Source organism: Dermacentor variabilis, chromosome 1 (assembly GCF_050947875.1).
Source record: "Dermacentor variabilis isolate Ectoservices chromosome 1, ASM5094787v1, whole genome shotgun sequence".
Lineage (NCBI taxonomy): Eukaryota > Metazoa > Arthropoda > Arachnida > Ixodida > Ixodidae > Dermacentor > Dermacentor variabilis.
In genome coordinates, this window is record NC_134568.1 from 269992965 (window position 1) to 270019335 (window position 26371).

A 26371-nucleotide genomic window follows, 5' to 3' on the forward strand; every position below is an offset into this window, starting at 1 on the left:
CAGTTCTATTAAAAAGTCCATTTGCAGTGGTGAATAGCAAGCTAGCGTTGCAGCACGAATTGCAACCTCAGTCGTGGATGATTTTTGTTGGCGAAGTGATTGATAACTTTTTCACAGCAACAGGAATCCTTCTGTGTGTATGCAGCAAGGCCAGGCTGGTCAGGTGGGTTTCATCCATCTGTGATCGCAGCCATGTTTTTAAGTGACAGTGTGGAGAAAGACCTTTTGGCACTGGCAACACTGACAGCGAGAGTGGCCAGTATTTATAGAAGTGTTTTGATCAAAGGGAAGATGTCACCGTCGCACATATAGAGTGCTTCAACAGCAGTCGAGGGGATGTCCGCTCCTTCTTAGCTTTCACGCTTCCACTTTTTCCGGCATAGCCGTAGTTCAGCTTCAATAACACTTGCAGATACTGGGGCATGCCTTCCAATGAATGAGCCGTACCACTGTGCAATCTCCGTTACTACTTTTGCCTCATTTTCTGTTGTGATGGTGTACAAGTGAGACACAATAGACAAAGAGCCTGCAGACTCCGAAAGTATCTTCGTTAAACCTTGAGCTGAGGTCTGTCAACACATTATCCAGTAGTGGGACCTATACCGACATCTTGTGGGAGCTCTCTAGATTGAGCGCTGGAGTCTTAGACCCGTGAGTGTGTTTCTTCATGATGTGAGGGAGCTGCAGCTCTGTTTCAAGCTCATCCGCCAGTGCAATGGTCCACTCGTATAGAGACACAAATACCTCTTTGCATTTTTTTATCTGAGCAGTTAGAATAGCTACGGTGTCTGTCAACATGATCCTTGCTGTGTGCACATCGATGCACTTCTGGTAGAGGTGACTCAGTGGGAGCTTGTGCACCAGTAGGTCCGCGCCATCATCAACAGCGGTGCGGAGTGTCCTCACATTTGCATCACATTGCAGTTCTCTCTAGTTTGCTATGACGTCGAGGGCTTTAGCCATAGAGCCAAGTAAGTCTCGTAACTGGATGACACTTTCGTGTTGTTCGACCCATCTCTTCTTGCAAAGGCCTTTAAGTTGGTGGCCAAGTGTGTTTTTCAGCTAATACACTACCGTATTTACTCGAATAATGGACGCACTTTGTTTTTCTCAGAAAATATGCGCAGAGTTGGGTTGTGAGTTTATTATGCTGGGTAAACTTGTGAGTGATCTTTTTTCCGCGGCCACCTCTCAAAAAGTCAGTTTCGCCCGAAATGCGAACCACCGATTGCGACAGCAAATGTGTGGACACTACACGTAGTAAAGATAGTCGTTTTATCGTCCGTATAAACTTGCAACCCTTCGTTTCAACGTAAACTGATCGGCGAGAATGCAGCACCAGGTATGAGCCGTCATCGACTCAGCCCCCGACGCAGATCGCTTTGAAGATAGGGCGCGCCGCGGCCACGCAGTGCGCAGTTGCTGCCGGAGTAAAACGCCCCCCCCCCCCCCCCCCCCCGCGCTATGAGCGCGACGGAAGACAGCGTGTTTCCTTCCCTCGTTCCTCCCTTGTATGCGAGAGATTGAGCCGCGATCGCCGGCTCACCTCGGGCGCAGTTGTGCAACACACAGCTGCTAGAGTAAAACTAGAGTGCACTAGTATTCTAGTACATAAAACCCTCTAGTAAAACGTCCTCGTCTAGTCTTCCCTCCCCCCGGGGACTTTTGCGCGACGAAAGGCGGCGCGCGAGATTGAGCCACGACTTAAAGCCACGATCGTCGGCTTCCCTCGCGCGATTTCACTCGCACCACGCTGCGCGCGGCGGCGACGACGACGACGGCAAAAATGCGCCTGGAGCGTCCATATAATATCTATAGCAATAAAAGTAGGAGACGGTACGATTCGGCGTCCGACACGGCGTCGGACACAATCGCACCCGCCGAACGCCACATCAGACGCCGAATCGTACCGTGTGTCTCCTACGTACTTCATGGCAGCAAGTTCAGGGTGCGATCATTATGAGAGGAAAAAAAATGCTGGGAGGCAGGGCAGATCCCGCAGCAATGGAAGACGGCACAAATCGTGTTACTACCTAAAGCGGGCAAGCGACTGCAGATTGAGAACTCGAGACCCATATCTCTCACTTCTTGTGTGGGGAAACTCATGGAGCACGCGGTCCTAACGAGGATAACCACCTACCTCGAGGACTGGGACGCGCCCCACCCACGATGATAGGATTCAGGAGCAGGACGCTCTGTTGCAACTAAAACATCAGAACATTGAAGATTCGGGTAGATCGACAAAGGCAATTGTCGGGTTGGACCTAAAAAAGGCCTTCGATAACGTAACATGTGCAACGATACTGGATAGAGTAGAACTAGGACTGGGAAAAGGTACTTACGATTGCGTATGTGATTTCGTAACGGGTAGAAAGGTAAAGATCACGATAGTGGACATATAGTTTCGGAGGAGATCGATAGGCAGCGCAGCTACGCGCTAGGGCTCGGTCTTATCACCGATGCTATTCAATCTGGCGCTACTCAGGCTGCCAGCCAAGCTACAAGAAATCGAGGGACTCAATCATACCTTACACGCTGACGATATCACCCTATGGGTGAGAGACAGAAGTGACGGGTAAATAGAACAAACGCTTCAAACAGCGGTTGAAACAATCGAACAATATCTAGAGGGGACAGGGCTAACCTACTCGGCAGAGAAATCGGAGCTGTTGCTGTACAAACCGACTCGCAGAGGTCGCAAACCAGGCAACTACAGGGAAGATCTTATCAATAGAGAGGGGATACAGTTAAAGACGGCCGATGGGAAGCCCATACCCAAGGTTGACAGGATCAGGATATTGGCCCCCATCGAAGCCAAGAGCAACGACGGAGAAACGCTCCGAAAACTGGAGGGAACTGTAGCGCAAATCATGAGGCTAATCAGAAGGATAGCAAACAAACATAGCGGTATGAAAGAGTAAAACACGATCAGGTTAGTACAGGCCTTCGTAACAAGTAGAATAATATACGTAGCGCCGTACTTGAAATGGCATGTCGCGGAAAACATCAAACTAAAACGCCTCATTCGGAAAATATACAATCTAGCCATAGAGCTACCGATCAGCACCAGCACGGACAAGTTGCTACAATTAGGCCTACACAACACGATAGACAAGCTCATTGAAGCGCAATGTACGGCACAATATGAACGCCTCTTTGAGCAGGCAGACACATCCTAGAGAGACTAGACATAGGTTACCACACACAGCACGGTGTAAAGGTGGACATACCGAGAGAGACGAAGGAAACAATGGTAATACCCCCATACCAAAGAACATGCACCCAGAACACAATGAGGACAGACGAGAGAACAGAGCGAAGCAGATACAGAAGAAATTCGGCAGTGACAATGACGCAGTCTTCGTAGACGCGGCTCAATACTGTCACATACGGGAGTTTACGGCAGCCGTAATCGATAGCGAAAAACAGTGCAAGACGTGCGCGACGATACGCACCACAAGTAATGAGGCAGCTGAAGAATTAGTAGCCATAGCGCTCTCAGTAGCTCAAACTAACGCAACCGTGATAGCGACTGTTAGACGGCAATAAGAAACCTTGCCAACAGCCGAATCTCCCCGGAGGCACTACGCATTTTCCTTGCAGGAGGTCAAAATTGCAAAGGAAAGACATACATCACATGGCCACCCGCTCACACCCTCGCGGAGGACGGCAACAACGAGCCGCAGTCGCAAGTGACGCCCCGGCACCCGCTGGACGTAACGGTGCGGTGAATGAGTGGGAGTACGTGGGAGGACAGAATGACCACGTATAATGACATCACGAAACACTATAGGTTACAGAGGGGCATATTCCCGCGACCTCACGCAAAATTGACAAAAAAGCAGTCTGTCGCATATGGCGGCAGTTACAAACTAGGACGTATCCGAATCCTGCGCTCTCGCACATCATATATCCGGATATATATTAAACGGAGAAAGGCAACATATGTGAATCCAGAGCCACTCTGGAGCATATATTATGGGAATGCCGAGGGCTATATATATATATATATATATATATATATATATATATATATATATATATATATATATATATAACAATAACGAGAACGCCGCCTCCAGCAACAGCCTTCGCACGCGCTGGGAGGCCGCGCAGCTCAGCCCCGCCCTTGAGGATCAACTATGCGCAGTCCAGCGGGCTGAGGATGCCGCCAGGACCCACGAACTTCTGGCCGTCACCTAGGCGGGGCCTTTGGCCCTCCCCACCAACTCGCAGGGCACGCAATAGAGTTATTTCCTCCTCCTTCTTGATTGGAAAAGTGGGGGCTGCGTTCATTACGCGAGTGCGTTCATTATGCGAGTAAATATGGTATTTTGTTTTGGTGACGCGGTGGAGAAGGAAATTATCTCCTTCATAATCCCTACTGTGTTCCTGAAGGTTTTAATGCGCGATAACTTGGATAAAGACAAGTTGAGTGCACGGTTAAAGCACGGGGAGTGAAGTGTGTTTGGGACACATCACTCAATTTTGGACGCGGTGCCACATAGCTCTGACACCATGACGCAGCTGCAGGTATTTGTCGCTATGCCAACGTATCTGCCCAGGTAGAGTTCTAGGCCCTTCAGCATTTTGAGAACCCATTCACCGAGCACTTTCCCTGTCAAGATAGGCTCAGTTACGTTGGCGTCAGCAGCATCACTGTCAGTGTGTGGGTCGACAAATTAGATGAAGCTTTCTCGTACCGTGTTCTTATGTATGTACCGCATGGTAAGACTTAGCTGCGACGTGTGAGATATATCAGTTGTTTCATTGAACATGATGGTGTAGGCACCCGACTTGTGCACCCGCTGAATAAGTGTAGCAAGAACCTTATGTCCACAGCACTTGATCAGTTCATTCTTGGTCGTCTTGCTGATGCACGTGGCTCGGGATGATGTGCTGACAAGGTGCTTATGAAGTTCTGTATCCCCGCTTCATACTCGAAAGTGTAGAATATGGCAGAAATTATCCTCATTTGTAGTCAATGAGGCCTCATTTGGCCGTTCAAGAAGTGTTCTGTCCTCTTGGTGCCCACAAAATGGTATACTTCGGCGCCCTAAGACGATGATTGACCTTGTGACTGGAAGCAGGCGGTTTCGGTTGTCGTTCAATCAACTGCTATAGATGCTGCATGCTGATTTGGTTGGCCACATCTTTTTTAGGTGCGCGGACACATACGAGAAAGTCCTTCCGAGCCTGCATTACTTCTTTATGGTACTTGTTTGCTTCATGTACAGGAAGAGCACCATCTCTTCCCAGCAGTATTGCAAAGGTCGTGAGTGGCTTGGTGGCCAGTTTTTGAAGTGGGACATTTTTCTGGTGGCCTGCCATTTTACCTGTTATGAACAAAGCGTAGTACATGCAGCACAGGCCCCTGTGAGAATCAGAGAGGGCAAGCCACTTGAACTTGTTTAAATGCGGCCGACTTACGATCGCTTCTCATCTTTGCCATTTTTCTTGTGACCTGAGTATGGAAAAGTGTAATTATCTGAGGAGCATGCACCTGTGCATTTCCAATAAATGCCACTTAGTGTAGTAGTCATCGACTTGTCAGCCCAGAAACTTTTTGATGTCGCATTGAGCTAGTATTAACAAAGTGATGCATGTCCTCGAGCAGACACTCGAGGATATCATGCCCAATCCTTCAACTTGATATTCGGCATTTTGGTCACATGTAGAAGCAAGGTGCAAATATTTGCCTTGAAGAGGTAGCGATATGCTACATGATGCCGACCTGGGAGGAACACAGATGTTGGTGTTTTTTTGGGGGGAGGGGGTGCAGCATTGGGGAGGTTGCTGATGAGGCAGCTTGTTTGGTGCCTTCGAATGCAATTTATAGAGCTTTCTTGGGAGCAGGAGTGAAGAACTTATTGATCTTTTTCCAAATTGCTCTCTTCATTCTTCAGAAAAAAAAAACAACTTTAGGGCTGCAAGCAAAGATGTCGTTGTCGAATATTTTTGGTGTATAATCACGAGATGTACTTGCGAGCTTCATGCTTAAAATGCATTCGATCGACTGCACAAGCACTCATGATAGGGAAGCACCAAAAGTACTGGATCATATGTTAGTCCCAAATGAGGTATGCATTACAAGTGCCATAAAACCCATAGTGCATGTATATCATATGCACCTTAAACAAGCATACGTTACAAAGGTGACAATGACAGGATGTTTCAGCAAACACTTTCAAAAGTTCTTAAAGGCTGCCTGTGACCCAGATAGCACAATTCAAGTTCATGAAGTGTACTACTCAAAGCGGCGGACACTACTTGCACAAAAAATTGAAATGTAGAATCAACTAATTAAAAAAATCACTAATTTTAACTAATACCTTATGGCCCATATTGCAATTTACGTATTCTAGCCGTTGACTTCGCAAGGCGCATCCACCTGGAACGAATTTTCAGGATGACACCAGTTTCGAGATTAATTCCCGAACTTTGCGGCGAAACGCATTGGCGTTCCAGTAACTTTTGTGCTTGAATGCATAAAATGACATAAAAAGACAGTCTATAGTAGGATGTGTTTCGCCTTGTTAGTGACAGATGGCGCCACCATTTCGGCTCTGCAAATTGTGCATTTTGGCGTCGCCTTAGATGACAAAACAAGCAGTAACAGTACAGTTGACTCTCATATTACAACGGACCCTGATAATCCGACAAAAAATGTCCGTTTTATCCGAGGTCCATAATATCGAGAAACGCCTCACTTCAGAAACTTTGGTCGCGATGTGCAACAACGTTATTGCAAAGAGTGAGTGACGAACGTCCAAAGTAAAAAAAAAAAAAAGTCGCAGTTTCGCTGGAAAGGCGACGCATCGATTGTGATAGCAAATTAGTAGACAGCTTTGAAAAAGTAAGGATATTAGTTTTATCGGTCGTATGAAGTTGCGAACATTAGCTTACTAACTAAATTAACAAGCATATGCACCGTGTCACGCGCGCACGGGTAAACATGAATACATCTCGGTCGATGACCGCGGAAAGCCGCTGTCAGTACGTTGGAGTGAGGAAGCGCGGCAGCAACAGCGAGCAAACTGACCTTCGTGCTATCTCTCAATTCAACGCGAACTTAACGTCGAAAGCACAGCGCATACGAAGGTACGGCACTGCGTGCTTTGTCCACATTGCAGATCGATTTCAAGATACGGCGCCCACATCGCAGATCGCTTTCAAGATACGGCGCCCGCGCGGACGCCTACTTTGTTCACGTCGCAAATCGCGTGGATCGCTTTCAAGATATCGCTTTGATCGCTTTCATCGCTTTCAAGATCGCTTTCAAAAACGGAGTACAACCCCCCTCTCTCTCGCCACCACCCGTGTCTCGCGCGCGAAAGACGGCGCTTGCTTGCGCCCCGCTTTCCTCCCTCCCTCCCGCGCGCACGATATTGAGCCGCGATCGTCGGCTGACCCTCGCAATTCAGTTGCCAGCCCGAGTCGACGCGGCCAAAGTCCATTTTATACGCCCGATTTTGACGAAAATTGCCGCTAATTTCGTCCGCTGTATACGATAGTCAGTTGTAGCGCGGTCCGTTAAAAGCGAACTTCGTTGCATTAGAGCAAACTAAGGTTGAGATATGGTCCATTATATCCAAAAAATCTGTTTTTACGCGGGTCCGTTGTAAGGAGCGTAGACTAGTGCACTCAAACGCGGCATTAAACTGCATCGACTAATGAACCCAACCTTTGTGCGAAATTTTAGTGCCAATGACCTCTAGCGACGAGTTAAAAATGGCATTGACGATGCAGTGAAGCATTGAAAAGGGGAGATATGGTGGCTAGAAGTGGCGTACTAACACTGATGCTTGGGCAGAAAGCTCATCGTCATCATCAGCTACACCGTGTCATCAGCCTTTTTTGTGTCCACTGCAGGACGAAGGCCAATTATTACCCCTGTCCAATTACCCCTGTCCTGTGCCAACCGATTACAACTAGCGCCCGCGAATTTCCTAATTTCATCGGCCCACTTAATTTTCTGCCGTCCTCGACTGCGCTTCCCTTCTCTTGGCACCCATTCTGTAACCCTAATGGTCCAACGGTTATTTAACCTGCACATTACATGAGCTGCCCAGCTCCCATTTTTTTTCTCTTAATATCAATTCCGATTCCGATTCAAACCACTCTCTTTCTGTCTCTCAAGGTTATGCCTAGCATTCTTCGTCCCATTGCACTTTGTGCGGTCCTTAACTTGTTCTCAAGCTTATTTGTCAGTCTCCAAGTCTCTGCCCCATATGTCAGCACCGGTAAAAATGCACTGATTATACACCTTCCTTTTCAACGATAATGGTAAGCTTCCAGTCACGAGCTGACAATGTCTGCCGTGTGCGATCCAACCCACTTTTATTCTTCTATGAATTTCCTTCTAATGATCAGAGTTCCCTGTGATTAATTGACCTAGGTAAACATACACCTTCACAGACTGTAGAGGCTGACTGGTGAGCTGAACACTTGTTCCCTTGCCCCGCTATTGATCATTAACTTAGTCTTCCGCATATTAATCTTAAACCCCACTCTTACACTCTATCTTTTAACGTCCTCAATCCTTTGTTGTAGCTCGTCTCCAGTGTTGCTGAACAGGACAATGTCGTCTGCAAACCGAAGGTTGAGATATTCGCCGTCGATCGTTACTCCGAAGCCTTCTTCCAAGCACACAGCTGTGAATAGCATTAGAGAAATTGCGTCTCCTTGTAAGACCCCTTTCTTTATAGGTATCTTTCTACTTTTCTTGTGGAGAATTAAGGTAGCTGTGGAATCTCTGTAAATATTTCCCTAGATGTTTACATAAGCCTCCTGTACGTAATGCCTCTATGGCGGCTGGTATCTCTACTGAATCACATGCCTTTTCGTAATCTAAGAAAGCTATATAGATAGGATGATTGTAGTCTGCGGATTTCTCGATTACGTGTTTGATGACATGGATGTGATCCATTGTAGAGTATCCCTTCCTGAAGCCAGCCTGTTCCCTTGGTTGACTAAAGTCCTCTGGAAGGCTACAGCGCCAGAAACGACGGTGACAAAGGAGGCACACAATGTACACAGACACAACGCTGTCTTTCACCAAAATGTTTATTCTGCCGGTGCGCAGCTAAACTTAAAGGGAACACTTGGCAAAAAAAAGAAAGAACAAGTAGATCACACATGAGCTCAGAACCTGCTCGTACCGCTATCGCACCCTTCCATTTGAATGAAGGTAGGCCAGCTCTTTTTCACACAAGGCTATCGAGGAACAACTGATACAGTTACTTCCCGCACGTGAAATTGCGACAGCCTCGATAATTTCTATAGTAAGGCTTGATTTTATCATAGATATAATCATGCATTTGTCGAAGAATGGTTTGCACCCACAGTCACGACAGTGCACGCCCAGATGACCTTCAATAGTGTTGCTAACATTGTTGTGGTGTTCTCCAAGCCGATCGTAATGCATCGTCCGGCTTGCCCGTTGTGGACTTTACCACATGAGATAGGTCTCGCATATACGACACACTGGACACCCTGTGTGAAGCGCTTTCTGTGATTAGTTTTACACTGGGCCTTTTCTTGGAAGACAACGCAAGTCTGCTTGCTCAGTGACACCAGTTTTCTAGGCACGGAAAATACAACATCAACGTTTGCACTCCGGCCAATCTTAAGGTTCTGCGAGATTCCATGAAAATATGGAATAACTGCCTTCTTTACGTTGTCATTGCTTTGTCCTTCTGTGAACGGTGTCCTTGCGAGACCAGCTTTTCTAACTTTCTTAAAGGGGTGGAGACATGACAATTTTCGTTCATGCGTTCCTCAATTCAAGCGTTGCGTACTGCTTCAGGAAGCACGATACACAACGCGGGATTCATACATACCCGATAAATAATTTAATAATATCATTATTATGCCGAGCGATTTCGGTTTCGGTTTCGGTTTCTGGGCTCCGGGTGATGCTATGACGTCATAGGAGAGGAAACGCAACACGGCTTGGCCACGTGGGTCACAAAACTAGTGACGTAAAACTATGCTACGTCGTCTGCTCGCGCATACGCGTGCTCTGCCAGTAGATGTAAACAACTGGCGATTTGAAGTGCATGTCGCGATTATTATAATTATTGCGAAGAGCGACAACAACGGTAACAAAATATTGCGGCTTGTGAGAGTCGGTGATTCATTCCTAAGCGCCATAAGCTTTAGCTTTGAAGTGAACCGGGAAAGGCCTAGCGACGATATCGGCGGCGCTGAACGATCAGAGAGGCTGCCGTCGGTGCCAGAGTGACCACTCCTCGGTCGCTGATTGGCCGCTTCGCCGTACGGCTGCCGCACAAATGGGACCCGGGCCCGTCCTCCCTACGGCAAGGAAATCTCGCCGTTTGCGAGCAAAACCGCCGTCGCACGGGGCTTGCGAACGGCAAACGGCGTGTGGCGAGTTTCCGTGCCGGTAACGTGGGCGGGCCTTCACATTGAGAAAGGTCAAGCGAACGAGAGACCGCTCCAAGCTGCCGATCGAACTATGCGACTATGCGAGGAGAGAAGCGGACAACACGGACGCCTCATATCCTGGTCCCTTTCGGAGTCGGCCGGCTACCGCACGGCAACTCGCCGCACGCAGTTTGCCGTTCGCGGGCCGGCGTTGGTGTTGTCCACTTATCTCCTCCTGTGTCCGTGTCTGCACGCCTTACTCCTTCTTTGCATTAAGAAAGGATTTCTATATGCCTGTAGCTCGGTCTTAGTGGCCGAGGACCGAGCATAGCGCTAGGTCGCTCGGCTCAGCAGGCTCCGTAATCGGCATTTCATCGCTACTCATCATACGTCACGTTTTTGTGCTAGTGTGCTATGACGTCAATATTTTCGTTCCTCCTCTGTGACGTCATAACTGCCGCGCTAGCGATTGGTCTCGACCACGAGAAGGAACTTTTAATGACTTTTTGGAGCTGAATTAAAATTATTTTGAAATGTTTGCAGCATCCAATACCTCGTTCTGGGTGTCCTTGCATGCGGAAGCAGCCTACAACATGCTTTTTATAGCCTCAAAATTTGGTGCCCCAACCCCTTTAAGTAAGCGTTCCGCGACACTAACCTGCAAACATAAGGTATATCCAGCTGCGCTGAGGCGGGATACCTGCGACCGAAAGCTTTCTTCCGCCTTGTGCACACAGGATTTCTTCAAGACATTTGAAAGGCAGGAGACAACAATACTTCTCTTCACGAGTTTAGAGTGTGCAGACCCAAATGGAAGTAAAAGCTTGTTCGCACTTGGATCAAAGATCCAGCACACATGCTGTGCCAAAAACTGAAGGCGCAGGTCTAAACACCGAATGTTATTTTTTTCAGAAAGCTCATGCGTCAAAGTTAGGAGACTTAAAACATCTATAGAAACATCAAGCACACTTTTTACTGATACAGTGAATTCACTGTTATTTGGAACGTCAAGAACTAAAATATTGTCGACCTTTCTAAAAACATGAACAACGTTTAAACCATGCAATTGTAAGTAAATATCCCTATCACATTTGGCTAAAAATAAGTCACTGAGTACAGGCGCTATCGAGGAACCAATACAGACATCGTCCTTCTGCAGGTAAGCTGCTTTGTCCCAGGTAGCATAGGTTGACTTCAAGCACACGTTCAACAATTCTAAAAAGCCAGTGGCACTGATATCTGCGTCATTTTGAAAGTAAACAACGCCATGTTTGTCAATTGCCTCTTGTACGCAAGACAAAAGCCCATTGCGGGGCAGTGAATAAAAGAGGTCCTTTGTGTCGACTGAAAAGGCTTTGGCACTAAGATTCTTACGATTTGTCAGGCATCGTACAACGTCGTCCGAACCACGCACTAAAAAAGGATCCTCTACTTTTAATGTATTAAGATTTTGTTTTAAGAAATCCGCAACCACGTTTTGCCATGTACCTTTTTCAGATACAATGAAGCGAAGAGGGGCAATCAATCTTTTGCGTCTTGGCAGTGAAAAACAATTGTAGACTGTCCTTGCTGGCACTATCCATTTTCCGTAGAACACTACTCAGTTCCAGTCTATATAGTCACAAGCTTTTTTGCATCATTCCTGACTTTTCGTAGGGACACCGAATCTTTTTTGTTAAAAATGGACGAAATGGTCTCGGAACCTTTCCTATACGTAGTAGATCATGCGGCAGAACAGCGAACCCACCTTCCGCTGGAACTACACACAGCTTGTGACCCTTAAGGTCATCCAACGTCCTATTTAGCGGCAGTTTGCTCCTTAGACCAACATTACGGTTGAGCACATCAACGCCACGCGAGACACAGCTGTCATTTTCACTTTCCAGCCCACATTTCGCGGCTTCTCTGACAAAAGTCAGGGGATCAGGGCCGTCTTTGTTAGGTTCCACGGCGAGTTCTGGCCCGAGCTGTAAAACTTCACGCCCAACCTCCGGTAGATCCACGTTGTGATAGTTGTGCACGCTGTTCCTTGTGACGAGACCCTTCGGAGGACGGAGTCTCCGGAGCAGAGTCAGTATACGTTTCCAGTACGTAGAATTCCATCGTCTGTGCCAGGATGCGAAGGAAGTCTCTCCTTCTGTTCACTGCGTTTGGGCTGTAGCCGCCCAAGTTTACCCTTGCGTACGAGCAGTCCTTGAAGATACGGGCTTGCCTTCTCCACCAGCCCAGTGAAGTATTTATGTTCCACATATGTCCATAGAACATGCTTTAGACATTGTACACATCCTATGCATATCTATATTTCTCCAAACAACATTACGAATACGTGTCATGGATAATCTAAGTCCCCTCCAGATCACGTTGCTGTAACGTTGAAAGGGTACCACAGCTGGACATATAAGTGACCTCTAACAGATGGCCAATTTAGGGATGCAGAAGGTCCATAGAACATCTAATGGATATTTCCTGTTCACGCTATGATGAACTGCATGCCTGTAAGTTCCGCAGTAGATGTACTATCGAATACAAATGAAATGCTAACAGCAGAGCGTGTGGCCGAAGCATAACTGAAAGCAGTCAGCGGCACTGGCCAGCCATCATTGTACGCACGCACGCGCACGTGGTTTCAACGCAGAGTGCGGGGCTGCTTGTCCTACCGCGATTAGGTCACCTGTATTTTGTATGAAGCTTGTATTCTCACCCCGCCACTGCAGTGCCGTTCCTATCTGCGATTACTGTTAAGGTGGCTAGAACTGTTGTTGCTCCTCCAGTGCAATACATTTTCGGTGCTATTCAAGTTACAATTAGACACTGGCAGCTTTGATGGGGGAAACAAAAGCAAAACAACACACGCTAGGAAACTGGGCGCGTGCCAGCTATATCGTGCAACAGATGCGGAGATGGTGCTAGGAACCATAACAGTGTACTGCCAGGTGGGAATGGCACTGCCGCGGTGGGATGAGAAGACAACTTTCGTACGAAATTCGGGTGGCGTTTAATGGAGTACGGTGAGCGGCGCAGTTCGCATTTCACTTGTCCTCATTTGTCGTGATCAGTATGAATTATTGCAAATATTGCAATGGCTACATGAAAAAAGTGAGTTCAGTAAGCACTAGGTAAAGCATACAGGTGAGACTCACAATGTCATATCAACGTTACTTTTTATTTATACAATTTATACAATTGATAAAGCTTCTTTACAAAAACGATTGGCCCTCAGACAGGCACATGTATGAAAATATTCATTGCAAGTTCTTAATGTACACAAACGGGTTAAACGTAGATGTAAAAAATAAATTAAGAAAAATTATGAACTTCAATAAAAAGAAGTTCTTGAAGATTCAACTACTAAATAAAGTTACTAAAAATGGTGTTAACGCTTAGAAAATGATGAGCAGTCAGAATGCCACAATTATATTTAAAGACATTAAAACTGATTAGTCGGAAGTATACTAATGAATGTCAACAAAAGTACATGGCCTGCATGCCAGCACCTGCTTCTGGGGAAACGAGATTCAAGATAGAAAGCCAGTACTTTCTAGCCATTAAAAATATATATACTAAAAGAAAATCCACGCAAGCAGAATCCAGAGGTCCACCTTGATAGTCAACTTGCTCAGGCAGCTTATCACACCACAAAAATGCCACACACATAACGCAGCCAGATACTTACAAATAAGCATTGCAAATGAGAAATATCCCTGACACTTGAAGAGGAGCTCCAGAAACCAAGTGATACAAATATGTCTGAAAATGAACAACCAAATCGTTGCCCTCATTATATTTCTGTAAGCGCTCCGCAAGGTGAACAAACGTAGAACAAAAAGCAATCAGAAGCGCAACTGTACGGCTATGCCTAGTATATACGTACAGTCACATGACAGTGAACACGGGAGCGCGTGCCGCACGGTGCGTGCAGAACGCTCTGGCGAGCGGCTAGCGCACTATCCTAGTTTGTAGGTTTTGCGGATCCACGCACTGCGAGAGTCCGTGTGGTGGCGGCGGTAGCAGACGACGAGGGAATGGTGCATCCATTGAAATCGCGCTATAGCTGCTCGTTAGGGTGTTCTGCGTGTACTGTGTATGAGAGGAAATTACGTAACCGAAACCGAAAGTTTTGGCTTTTGACGCATGGTGTCAAGAGTGCGTGCAGAAGTCGTGCAAAATTATTACTCATAACCACGTTGCAAAGAATAAATGCGGTCATAACTGTAATTATTGGCTGTAATACCGCAAATTGAATATTTTCAAAATGAACAGATGGATATTTCGCAATTCAGGAACACATTCTGCCTCTCGCAGGTCTCGAAGATGCACAGTGATGTTGATGAAACACACACACACACACACACACACACACACACACACACACACACACACACACACACACACACACACACACACACACACACACACACACACACACACACACACACACACACACACACACACACACACACACACACACACACACACACACACACACACACAAACACACACACACACAAACACACACACACACAAACACACACACACACACACACACACACACACACACACACACACACACACACACACACACACACACACACACACACAACCCGTCGTGGTTGCTCAGTGGCTATGGTGTTGGGCTACTGAGCACGAGGTCGCGGGATCGAATCCCGGCCACGGCGGCCGCATTTCGATGGGGGCGAAATGCGAAAACACCCGTGTGCTTAGATTTAGGCGCACGTTAAAGAACCCCAGGTGGTCGAAATTTCCGGAGTCCCCCACTACGGCGTGCCTCATAATCAGAAAGTGGTTTTGGCACGTAAAACCCCATAAATTATTATTACACACACACACACACACACACACACACACACACACACACACACACACACACACACACACACACACACACACACACACACACACACACACACACACACACACACACACACAGAGAATGCCCCGCCACAGTGCTGTAACAGGCAACAGCGTGACTTTTCCTCTCACAACATCCCATTGTTAGGCATTAGAGACAATTTGCTTATATTTCTGCGGCATGGTGCGTTCATCTAGTCACAACGCACAATGTACAATCAATGCGCGAAAGCTTTGGATATGCAAGATATGTCCAAATCACAAACACATTCGACGTCCTTCATATGTCGCAGTTTGTCTAGAATAAGCACTTGTGCCCCTCGCAAAAGCTGTTTCCTTTAATGTATGGATGAACCTCCGTCCCGCTTTATGTCTGGAGTTCCTAGGCGTAGACCTTGAATTCCTAGAAGATACCGGCTGAATCACAAGGCAACGTCAACTGCGACTTAGTGGCGACTCGAGAGGCTGTCAAGCACATTTATTTTGAGCTTTTCAGACATGGATCATATTATGCGACTAGAAACTAATGCTGCTATTGCTTGAATGTCTAACGAGGAAAAACTCTTATTTTCTGGCTCTGTAGATGTTGCTGAACTACAAAGAGTTGCTGAAAAAAAAAAGAAAGAGAAAACACCGTATTATTTACCAGTGGATCTCTGGACACTGCGCACTGTACGGCAATGATCTTTCTGATGCAACATCAAAAATGGCCCTCAATGACGGCATATACTTGTCACCATCTCGTCATCACTGACACACTGCGTTTCTTTTTTCGCCGAGGCTATGCGAGCGGAAAGCGATAGCAAGACATGGGCACAAGAAAGTCGTCGTCAAAAAAAGTTATTTTGATAGTTCATATTTAAAACAGCTCCAAAAAACACGGACAAGGGAGGATACAGGACGAGCGCTGTCCTCCCTTGTCCGTGTTTTTTTGGCGCTGTTTTAAATATGAATGATCCGTATCAACTTGCTCGCACCCAAACCCTTCTGAGTCATTCTTTGATAGGCTTGATGCCTATAGGAAATTTCGGAGGCCGTGTGGCACCCAACGTAGCCATGCAAGCCTATAGCTCCTGCACAAGCTGCGACTAGGTGTCGTCCTTACGCGACAACATTTGCATTGCGTCCAATGCGCGGTCTCGCCAGACTGTGATACTTGTGTAAAGTGCACGCCTGAGACAGGTGGAGCACATACTTGTTGCTTGTCGCCAACATGACTGCGAACGGCGGGCACTGACATCACAATCAATCAATCAATCAATCAATCAAGCAATCAATCAATCAATCAATCAATCAATCAATCAATCAATCAATCAATCAATCAATCAATCAATCAATCAATCAATCAATCAATCAATCTTTATTCATCTCAAGAAGAGAAAGACGTTGGCGGGAAAAAGCTGCTTAACTGCAACTTGACTATAAGCCCGGTCCCCTGTATTGCAAGTGTGTATTGTAATTGTGCGTCACTGGGTGCATCTGACTGAGAAAAAAGCCCCACTTAAAAAAAAAGTGAGATATCACAGTTCTAGCAACTCTAATTACACAATTTATCTAGACTTCGTGCCGTAGACCATTGGGTTTCCCTGAAATTTCGCTTTTCCCCCTCCTCAAGTGCAGGGTAGCCAACCGGGCACGTCCTTGGTTAACCTCCCTACCTTTCCCTCCTCGTCTCTCTCTCTCTCTCTCTCTCGCAAATGTCCACACGTTGCGACATACTATACGATTAGGCCGCACCTTTGGAGCCTGCTACCAAAGGCAGGCTGCATGTCACATACAGGACATCCGGCTTCGAAAACTTTGTAAACATAATTCACGCACTTAGGACTGAGAATTAAAAAAATTGGGGTAGCAGGATCTACTATCACAATCTGTTTTCAAGATACAATATGATACTAATATGCAGAGTTCCTGATAGAAGACTTCGATATATTACGAAAATATACAATAGGGTTTTCGCTTTATTTTCTCGTTAGGATGCACAAAATATATATTTGCTGCGCCCAAATCAAAATTCGCACCAGAAAGGATGAACAACAGGCCGTTGAGTGTCTTGACCGGACATCATCAGCGAAGCGAACCATCGCGGACTTCTTAAATATGTTCATTAACGCAAGTTTACGTGTATAGCCGATCGCATCTTGCTATGTATATCCTCCATCACTCCTCATACCCCTCTTTTTCTCTTTTTCCCTCCGAGAAGAGACCTTTCCGAGTTTCCTTCAATGAATTCTCCTCTCTTATCTCTAGGCGTCAGTCGGGCATGCGTTAATTGTTGTTGATACGTCTTTATTGAGTTCTTCTCCCACTAGAGGGCTGAGACAAGGGGTACTTGTCGTGAGCTAAGACTTATGACGCGCTGTGTGCCCGTGCCCGACAGGGGATATATATTTTCTGAATTACAGGTTTTTTTTGGACATCTATAGACACTCATACTCGCTAACGCTCAGACTTTTCAATATATGCTGTCTCAGCAAACACGCCTCAAAGTGCTCGAAAGAGTATCGTAAAAGCTTCTCCGTCGGCTTTTCCCTGGATTCACCTTCTATTCTTCAAATCGTCTTTATCCTACCTCCAGCCGCACGAAGATAACATGTTTTCTATTTCCGAGGCCCGACTATCTTCTAGGACCTATAGCTGTGTATCCGTCACTGCTTCTTCCGAAGAAGAGCTGTACGTGTTGTTTCTCGTGTCTCGTCATTGCTTTTGTTTTGCAGCATTGCCATTTGTTGGGCGTGTTGGTAAACTGAAAGCATATTTAGCGCCAGCAAACAAGGACGGAAGGCAGACGACAACACAATGCGCTAACTTCAACAACTTGATTTTCAGGAAGTACACCTATATATAACCCATTCACAGTGGCGCCACCTTATCCAAATCTTACCCACCCAAAAAAGCCGTCTCCTTGTCTAACAAGTCGATTGAAGGGGCACTAACACACGTGTCTCTATTCCGCCAGATAGCCTGAGCTTCGATGATCTCTCGCATGTCTTTATCTTTGTGCTTCGCAAGAACCCGGCAGGATTCATACACCGGCGCACAGCCGCATTCTTGACAGTGGGTTGACAGATGACCGTATTGCTTATTTTTCACAGTTTGGCAATGTTCCCGTAATCGGTCATTAAGACATCTCCCTGTCTGTCCGATGTATTTTTTCCCACAGGACAGCGGAAGCTCATATACAACAGCCTCTACGCACCACTGGCGCTTTTCGATGATTCGTAGAGCATCCGGCAGCTGGCTTACGGTACGGGTCCGTTAATCGACATATTTTTGCCAGCTTTTCTGGTGCGGAAAAGATCACTTTTGTGTCCACCCGGCTAGCCATTTTCTTAAGTTTATGTGCCGTTCTATGCAGGTAGGGCACTACCGCTACCTTCCTTCTACGTTCCGTCCCTTGATTTGCCGTGTCCCGAATTGTGCTATCTGACCTGCACCTTTTTAGCAGCCCCTCGACGACCGAAACTTGCACTGATTCCGGAAACCCTGCTGCTGATAACCTTCCCGATTGATCCATAAGACTCGTATAGATCTTATGGTGGCAAAACTTCTTTAGAGCATTTCCAAAGCATAAGTTGGCAATGCTGTTGAAGTTAAGCATAAGTTGGCAAGTTGTTGAAGTTAGCGCATTGTGTTGTCGTCTCCCTTCCGTCCTTGCTTGCTGGCGCTAAATATGCTTTTGTTTTCTTTTCTTTTTTTGTACGAAACAGAGAGGCGAGGCAGCGGACCAGTGTATTGCACATAAACTGTTAAAGGCACCGCATTGATGATGAAAACGTTTTATTGACAGGAAAAGGGGAGGGGAGTTAGGAGAAGGGTGGCCGGATTCTTATTCCGGAATTCCGTTGGCTAATTAGGCCGCCACCCTGGCTCTTTCCACGGGGGCTCGCTGGTCTTCGAGGGTTGAGCTGGACAGGGCTGCCTCCCATCCTTCCCACGTTAGCTGTTGTATAGTCTCTAAGGCGCTATCAGCCTGGCAGGCCCATAACCTATGGTACAAACCTGCTTTCTGCCCGCAGAATTTACACTCGGCCGAAAAGGATTGCGGCTCAATAGCATGTAGCTTGACTGGGTTATTAAATGACATGGTTTGTAATCTTCGTAAATGACATTCTTCTAATTTATCTAATCCCTTGGTCGGTCCTGGGTTTGGACAAACTTCAGAAAGCGGGTGATGAATATGCATGGCACATTCTGGAGCGTATTTGATGTAAAGCTATACAGTGTTATAAAAAAAAATCTTGCTAAAACAAAATCGGTAGCTTTTTTAGATAGACATAGCCATACCGCAAGCAGTCAACGGGAGATAGCCAAGTACCGAAGCTAGCGAAACCTGCGACGCAGTACGCAGTGTCGTATACGTGTCACGAGGCCAATGTGAACATTTGCGAGGCTAACGGACCACGAATTACCGAACAATCGTACAAAAAAATATTTTGAAGGGTGATCATGGCCTACCTTTCCTTCAACAATAGTTTAATTACTATAGCGCTGTGTTCCATGTCATTCTCGCCGTTTGTCTGTGCATGCGCCCCAGTACTACATCGTCACATTGTACGCTCTTTGGGAGCGCTTGGCGGTGCGATCCACTTGCCCGCTCACGCCACAGCCCACAGTTATGCCGACCACGCACCGCAACTCCGTATCTGCACGTCGCGTTCCAAGCGGCGGCTGCGGCGGCTCCCCGCTCCCCGCCGCGAGCCGGCTTATCTTATCCGCGCAGCCTAACCTAGCGCATGGGCGTCGTTGCCTTCCTCCGGCCGCGAGCATTGTCGTTCTGCTTCGGGAAGCGTTCGCATTCGCAGCAAGCAAGATGGAGCCTTTAAATGTGAGCGTGGCCGCCTTTTTTTCTTTCTTGTCGTGTTGCGTACCGATGTGCTTGGAGTTCGGCTGTTCCAAGAAAGTCTGCCGAATGACTCCAGTGCATAGGCCGTTTATTTATTTTCCTAGTCTTGACCTTTGCGCGACGTGCATACTATGCCTGCTTCGGCATTTCGGCTGCTTGTTAATGAGGTGCAAATGTGCTTTTATACGTGTCTACCAAAATTAATTCGTCTTCGATGGAAAGAAAAAGAAAGAGCGGAGAATAATAATTGTAATATCAGTAATAATAAAAGAAAGCAAGGTGGCGGTACTGTTCACAGCGAGGCACTGACAGCTCGCAAAAGCGGAAGTGTTTTATCAGTTTGGCGAAATTTTGTCGAGGCTTGCTTTGAATGCATCCGGAACTATACCTTACAAGAAGCGCTCGCGCGTTTACTGCAACTGCTTGTTCAAACTGTTCGGCCATAGGCAAATACTACGGGGGGCAGGGGAGGGGCTCCGGGGCCCGAGCCTCTCCCCGGCGATGCCGAAGCCTACTACCTCCCCCCCCCCCCCCACCCCTACAGTGTCATTACCACTTTTGTCACCCACATCATTTGAGGTTTCTTTTGACCCACCTTTACCTTTTCACGTAAAATTTTATTGGGGCTAAAAGCTTTCTGCATCATTGTTGGCGCGGACGTGCACGGCTTCTATTTCATAATTTCGCTTTATTTGTTAAAAACCTGACAACAGGATGTCAAGTGCATTAGAAGCATCAGCGACGGCTGGATCATCTGTATTCTCTCACTTCAGCATTGTTTTAAATTTACACTGTAAACACCATGCACATTGTTGCCACTGGGGGTCCGAAGATGTGGAATATACTCTGATCGGGGAGGAGTAAAGGAACGTGGGGGCTGGACCCGATATCCAAGACGTTTTACAGACAGGTTTATATTTACATATTTACAAGAAAATTCAAAGTAGTACAGGAAAAGCTCATGAAGAAATTGTAGCAGCCGATCACTCTAGCCGTCCGTCGCTCATTTTATCTCCTGCGTGGTCATTGTTCAGTCGCCTCCCCCACACTCCGGCCTCAGGAGACAGATGACCTCAGGTCCCACCAATCCGGAGGCTCGCTGCCCTTTCCCTCCGATGGGTGCTTTCTCGGAAACACGTGCACGCACATCATCGGGCACAAACAGGGGATAGGGGTTAGCACACTGACCCCGTCTCCGGCGTTGACGTGCCAATTGGCGCGGCTGACAGGTGAAGGACCGTAACCTCGCACTGGAAAGTCTTGTCCCGCCGGTGTAGGATACCGAGCAGTATGCGTATGGTTCTCTGTGGACCAAGCGTCTCACGTTTTCTATATTCATTCGGTAGCCACATTAGGTGCCCAAAGTAGGCATTCGATTGTGGCCAACATGTTTTCCTTCGCGTTTTCATATCGGTAACTCTCCCCCCCCCCCCCCACACACAAAGACATTGTTGTGGCGCAGCGAATTGTCGCATGGTGAAAGTTCGATTTTGTTACTTCTTCTTTTGCGCAATGTAATGGGCCATGGGACGCTTCAGTTGCTGGATGTCCTCATTATATTATTACGATAATAATTATATGGACACTCTAGGCGCATTCCTGCCGTCGCCGTCGCCCTCATGTTACGTATCAAGTCCAAGGGCGATAAAAACGTGACCGCGCGCCGCATGCTGTATGTGCGAGTGAAAGGGCGTGGAGGCGGTGGCATGGGTGAGCCGACGATGGTGGCTGTCTTGTGCGCGCAAGGGAGAAAAGCGGGGAGGAAGCGCAGTGCCTTCCGTCGCACGCGATACATAAGGGGTAGTGCATGGAAAGGGGGGAGGGGGCTTTGGATTGTGTGATCTGTGAATATGATTGCGCAACATGTTTATTTGCCTTGTTTGACGCATTATATACCGTGACTTTTTCTTAGATACGTAGATTTTTTGGAGACTTATACGTATATTTAAATATCTTATTGCGAGGTTTTGTGTATACGTGCAGGGAATTTTGTTGCTAGAAACACTTTCTTGCCCTTTATCAAGCTGTTTCTTCGCATTTGTATATTCCATTGTATCTTCGAATTTCTAATGTACGAGGACGAGTCAAATGAAAGTGAGCCAATTAACCCGGCGCAATACTGGTTCTGTTCGTTATCTGCGAAGTGTGCGCGTAGCACACAGACATCTTGCATTTACGGAGGTGACACGTAGGTGTGTGGATAAATGTTCTTTAATGCTCCCATACACAGGGTTGAACATGGTTGCGCGACATGGTGGACACTACAAAAGTTTAGCAGCGTGGTGTCGTGAGGTTTTTGACAGCTGAAGGTGTTTCCCCAAAAGAAATTAGTCGCCGTAGTAGCTGCCGTGCACGTTGAACCTTGCATTTTATTGGCCACTGTGAAGCGTTGAAGTAAACGGTTCAAAGAAGGGCGTGAAAGTTGCAAAGACGATTCAAGACCGGGTCAAAGCCACCGTGCAATTACCCCCAACACAATTGCCCAGGTTGCTGAGCTGATTAGACAATAACGGAGGATAATCATTGATGAACTGGCAGACCGTGTGAACATCAGTCACGGTTCGGTTGACACCATAATTCCTTAACACCGCGGCTATCGGCCCTTGTGTGCGCAATGGATGCCCAAGATTTTGAACCACCGCCAAAAAATGAAGTTCGGCGCTGCCTTGACTCATCTGATCCGGTATTACAATCAGGGTGACGACTCCTTGTCTGCAATTGTGATCGGAGACGAACCATGGTGCCATTACTATGAGACTGAAACACGACGGCAAACCTTCCAGTGGAAACATTCGAATTCACCACCCCCAAAGAAAGCAATGGCTGTCATTTCCGCCGGAATGGTGGTGTCGACTTTTTTTTTTTCGAACGTCAGCGGCCTATACTGATAAAATTTGCTAAACCTATAGAGAGACTATCAATCTTTTCCGATATTTTGAAATGGCGGATCGGCTGCGTGTCGCAATCAAGAACAAACGACGTGGAAAATTGACGAATGCGGTCATCATTCTCCACGACAGTGCCCGTGCCCACGTCGCTGATGTGGTTAATACAAAACTGGCAAAGTTCAAGTTGGAAACGTTGCAACCTCCGTCATACAGCCCAGACCTGTCGCCTTGCGACTTCCTCATTTTGGGGCAACTGAAAATACAGCTTAAGGGAACCAAATTCGTGTCGGACGATGACATGAAAGTCAGACTTTTTGAAGCAGCAACCCAAGGACTTTTATGAGACAGGAATCACGTGGCTCGTTAGTCAGTGGGACAAATGTCTAAATGCTCACTGAGACTATATTTAAATAAAGTACCCCGTTTGTCGTATATTCACATTGGCTCACTTTCATTTGACTCTCCCTCGTATATTTTGCAGAACTCTTGCTTTTTATATCTGCTCTCTGTTGCGACTATAAATCCGGTGCAATTACTCACAATACACGACCGGTGGCAGCTGCCCCTGCGCAATACATTGGAACAAATCACACCGTCATTGAGATTTTTCCCTGGCGGTTGTATACGTACAAAAATGTAAATAAGGTTCTTGGCTGACAGTTTCATTAAAACATTTGTCCTCAACTTGTTCATTTCACGGCATTTACATTTTTCATATCAGCGGCATACACTGCTTTGCTGGTTTCCAACTGATAGAGTTCTAAAGTTCGTGTGATATTTTCTTTACTTGTTAAATAGCAAAAAAAAAAACATGGAAGCATTGATATCAGTTATTTCGGAGACAATTTTTGGGACATGCGAGTGTATTCTTTTATGAAAAAATACATATTTTACTTGTCTTGACAGTACGTAGCGTTCAAGAATTCGTTTGCAGCATCTTTCGCAATGGCAATGCAGTGATTATTCATCAGTGGCGTAGCCAGAAATTTCGTTCAGGGGGGGGGGGGGGCTCACTTTGCAGCTCGGCCTCCCCTTATAGAATTAGTCGAGGAATCAATATATATATATATATATATATATATATATATATATATATATATATATATAATCATTCAACAACCTTGTTTACATTTTCGTACATATGTAACGACCAGGGGAAAATCTCAATGACGCTGTCCTTTGATAGAATGTATTGCGCAGGAGCAGCTGTCACCGGTTGTGTATTGCGAGTAATTGCTCGGAAATTATAGTCGCAACAGAGAGCACATATAAAAAGCAGGAGTTCTGCAAAATATACGAGGGCGAGTCAAATGAAAGTGAGACAATGCGAATATATGACACACGGGGTACTTTATTTAAAAGTAGTCACCATGAGTATTTAGACACTTGTCCTACTAACGAGTCGCGTTATTCCCGTCTCATAAAACTCCTTGGATTGCTGCCTCAAAAATCTGTAAATGACTACACGTCATCTTCCGACACGAATCTGGTTCACTTGAGCAGTTTCTTCAAATTTTACCAAATGTGGAAGACGCAAGGCAACAGGTCTGGGCTGCATGAGGGATGTTGCAGCGTTTCCCACTTGAACTTTGCCAGATTTGTATTAACCACATCAGCGACGTGGGAACGGGCAATGTCGTGAAGCAAGATGTTCCCAATGCTCAATTTTCCACCTCGTTTGTTCTTGATTGCGACACGCAGCCGATACGACCTTTCACAATATCTGAAACGATTTAGTCTCTCCAGGTTTAGAAAATTCGATCAGTAATGGCCCCTAACGATCTAAAAAGAAGTCAACACTTCTCCGGCAGAAATGACGGCCTTTGTTTTCCTTGGGAGTGGTGAATTCAAATGTTTCCACTGTAAGCTTTGCCGTAATGTTTCAGGCTAGTAGTAGCGGCACCATGAGTCATCCCCGGTCACAATTGCAGACAAAGGCGTCACCCTCATCTGGGGTTCTTTGACGTGCACCTAAATCTAAGTACACCGGTGTTTTCGCATTTCGCCTCCATCGAAATGCAGCCGCCGTGACGGGAATTCGATCCTGCGACCTCGTGCTCAGCAGCCCAACACCATAGCCACTGAGCAACCACGGCCTTTTCAATTGTGTTGGGGGTGATTGCACGGTGGCTTTGGCCCGGCCATGGATCGTCTTTGTAGCTTTCATGTCCTTTAAACAGTTTGCTACAACGCTTCACAGTGGCCAATGAAACGCAATGTTCAACGCATATGGCAGCCATACGGCGAATAATTTCTTTTTGGGAAACATCTTCATTTATCAAAAACCTCACGACACCAAGCTGTTCAACTTTTGGAGTGTCCATTATGTCACGCAACCATGTTCAACCCAGTGTATGAGAGCATTAAAGAACATTTAACCTCACCTCTGCATGTCACTTGTAAATGAGATGCGTATGTGCTACGCGCATGCCTCGAAAATAATGAACAGAACCATTATTGCGCGGGGCGGGTTGTCTCACTTTCATTTGACTTGCCTTCGTACATTAGAAATGCGAAGATACAATGGAATACACAAATGTGAAGCTACAGCTTGATTCAGGGCAAAAAATTGTCACTGGAAACAAAGTTCACTGCGCATATACACAAAACCTCGCAACAAGACATTTAGATATACGTATAGGTCTCCAATAAATCTACGTACCTAAGAAAAAGTCAGTATATATAATGCGTCAAACAAGGCAAATAAACAGGTTGCGCAACCACAGATTCACAGATCACAGCACCCCCCCCCCCCTCTTTCCACTCCCAAAATGTATCGCGTGCGAAGGAAGGCGGCGCGCTTCCTCCCCGCTTTTCTCCCTTGCGCACACAAGACTCATCGTCGGCTCCCCCCCTCCTCCTCCCCCCACGCTTTCATTCGCACATAGAGCATGCGGCGCGCGGTCACGATGTTATCGCCCTTGGCCTTTATTTATACGGAACATGAGGGCAACGGCAGGAATGCGCCTGGAGTCTTCATATAGCTTCTATTGCAATAATATAATAGTATCCGGCAATTGAAGCGTCCCGTGGCCCATTACTTTCCGCAAAAGAAGTAACAAAATCGAACTTTCACCATGCGACAATTCGCTGCGCCGCAACAATGTCTTTTTTTCTTTTGTGGGGCGGGGGATGGCGAAATAGAATAACGCAAAGGAAAGCATGTTGGCTACAATCGAATGCCTACTTTGGGCACCTAGTGTGGCTACCGAAGGAATATCGAAGAAAACGTGTGACGCTTGGTCCACAGAAAACCATACGCATACTGCTCGGTATCCTACACCGTCGAGACAAAATTTTCCGGAGAGGTTGCGCTCAAGCGAACGCGTTGCAATCCGTCGAGTCCCCGCAGTGCTGGCGGCGAGCGACTATGCATTGT

At 46.6% G+C, this 26371-nt stretch overlaps 1 protein-coding gene across 1 annotated transcript in view; it reads left to right on the plus strand.

Moving 5' to 3' along the window:
• Positions 1–19945: 19945 nt before the first annotated feature.
• Positions 19946–26371, plus strand: part of LOC142564577 (E3 ubiquitin-protein ligase RNF31-like) — a 71724-nt gene continuing 65298 nt past the window's right edge. Inside the window, exon 1 of the mRNA XM_075675634.1 lies at positions 19946–20086. Within this exon, the coding sequence (XP_075531749.1) occupies positions 20072–20086 (15 nt within the window). The 5' untranslated portion in view covers positions 19946–20071. The remainder of the gene's footprint in view (positions 20087–26371) is intronic.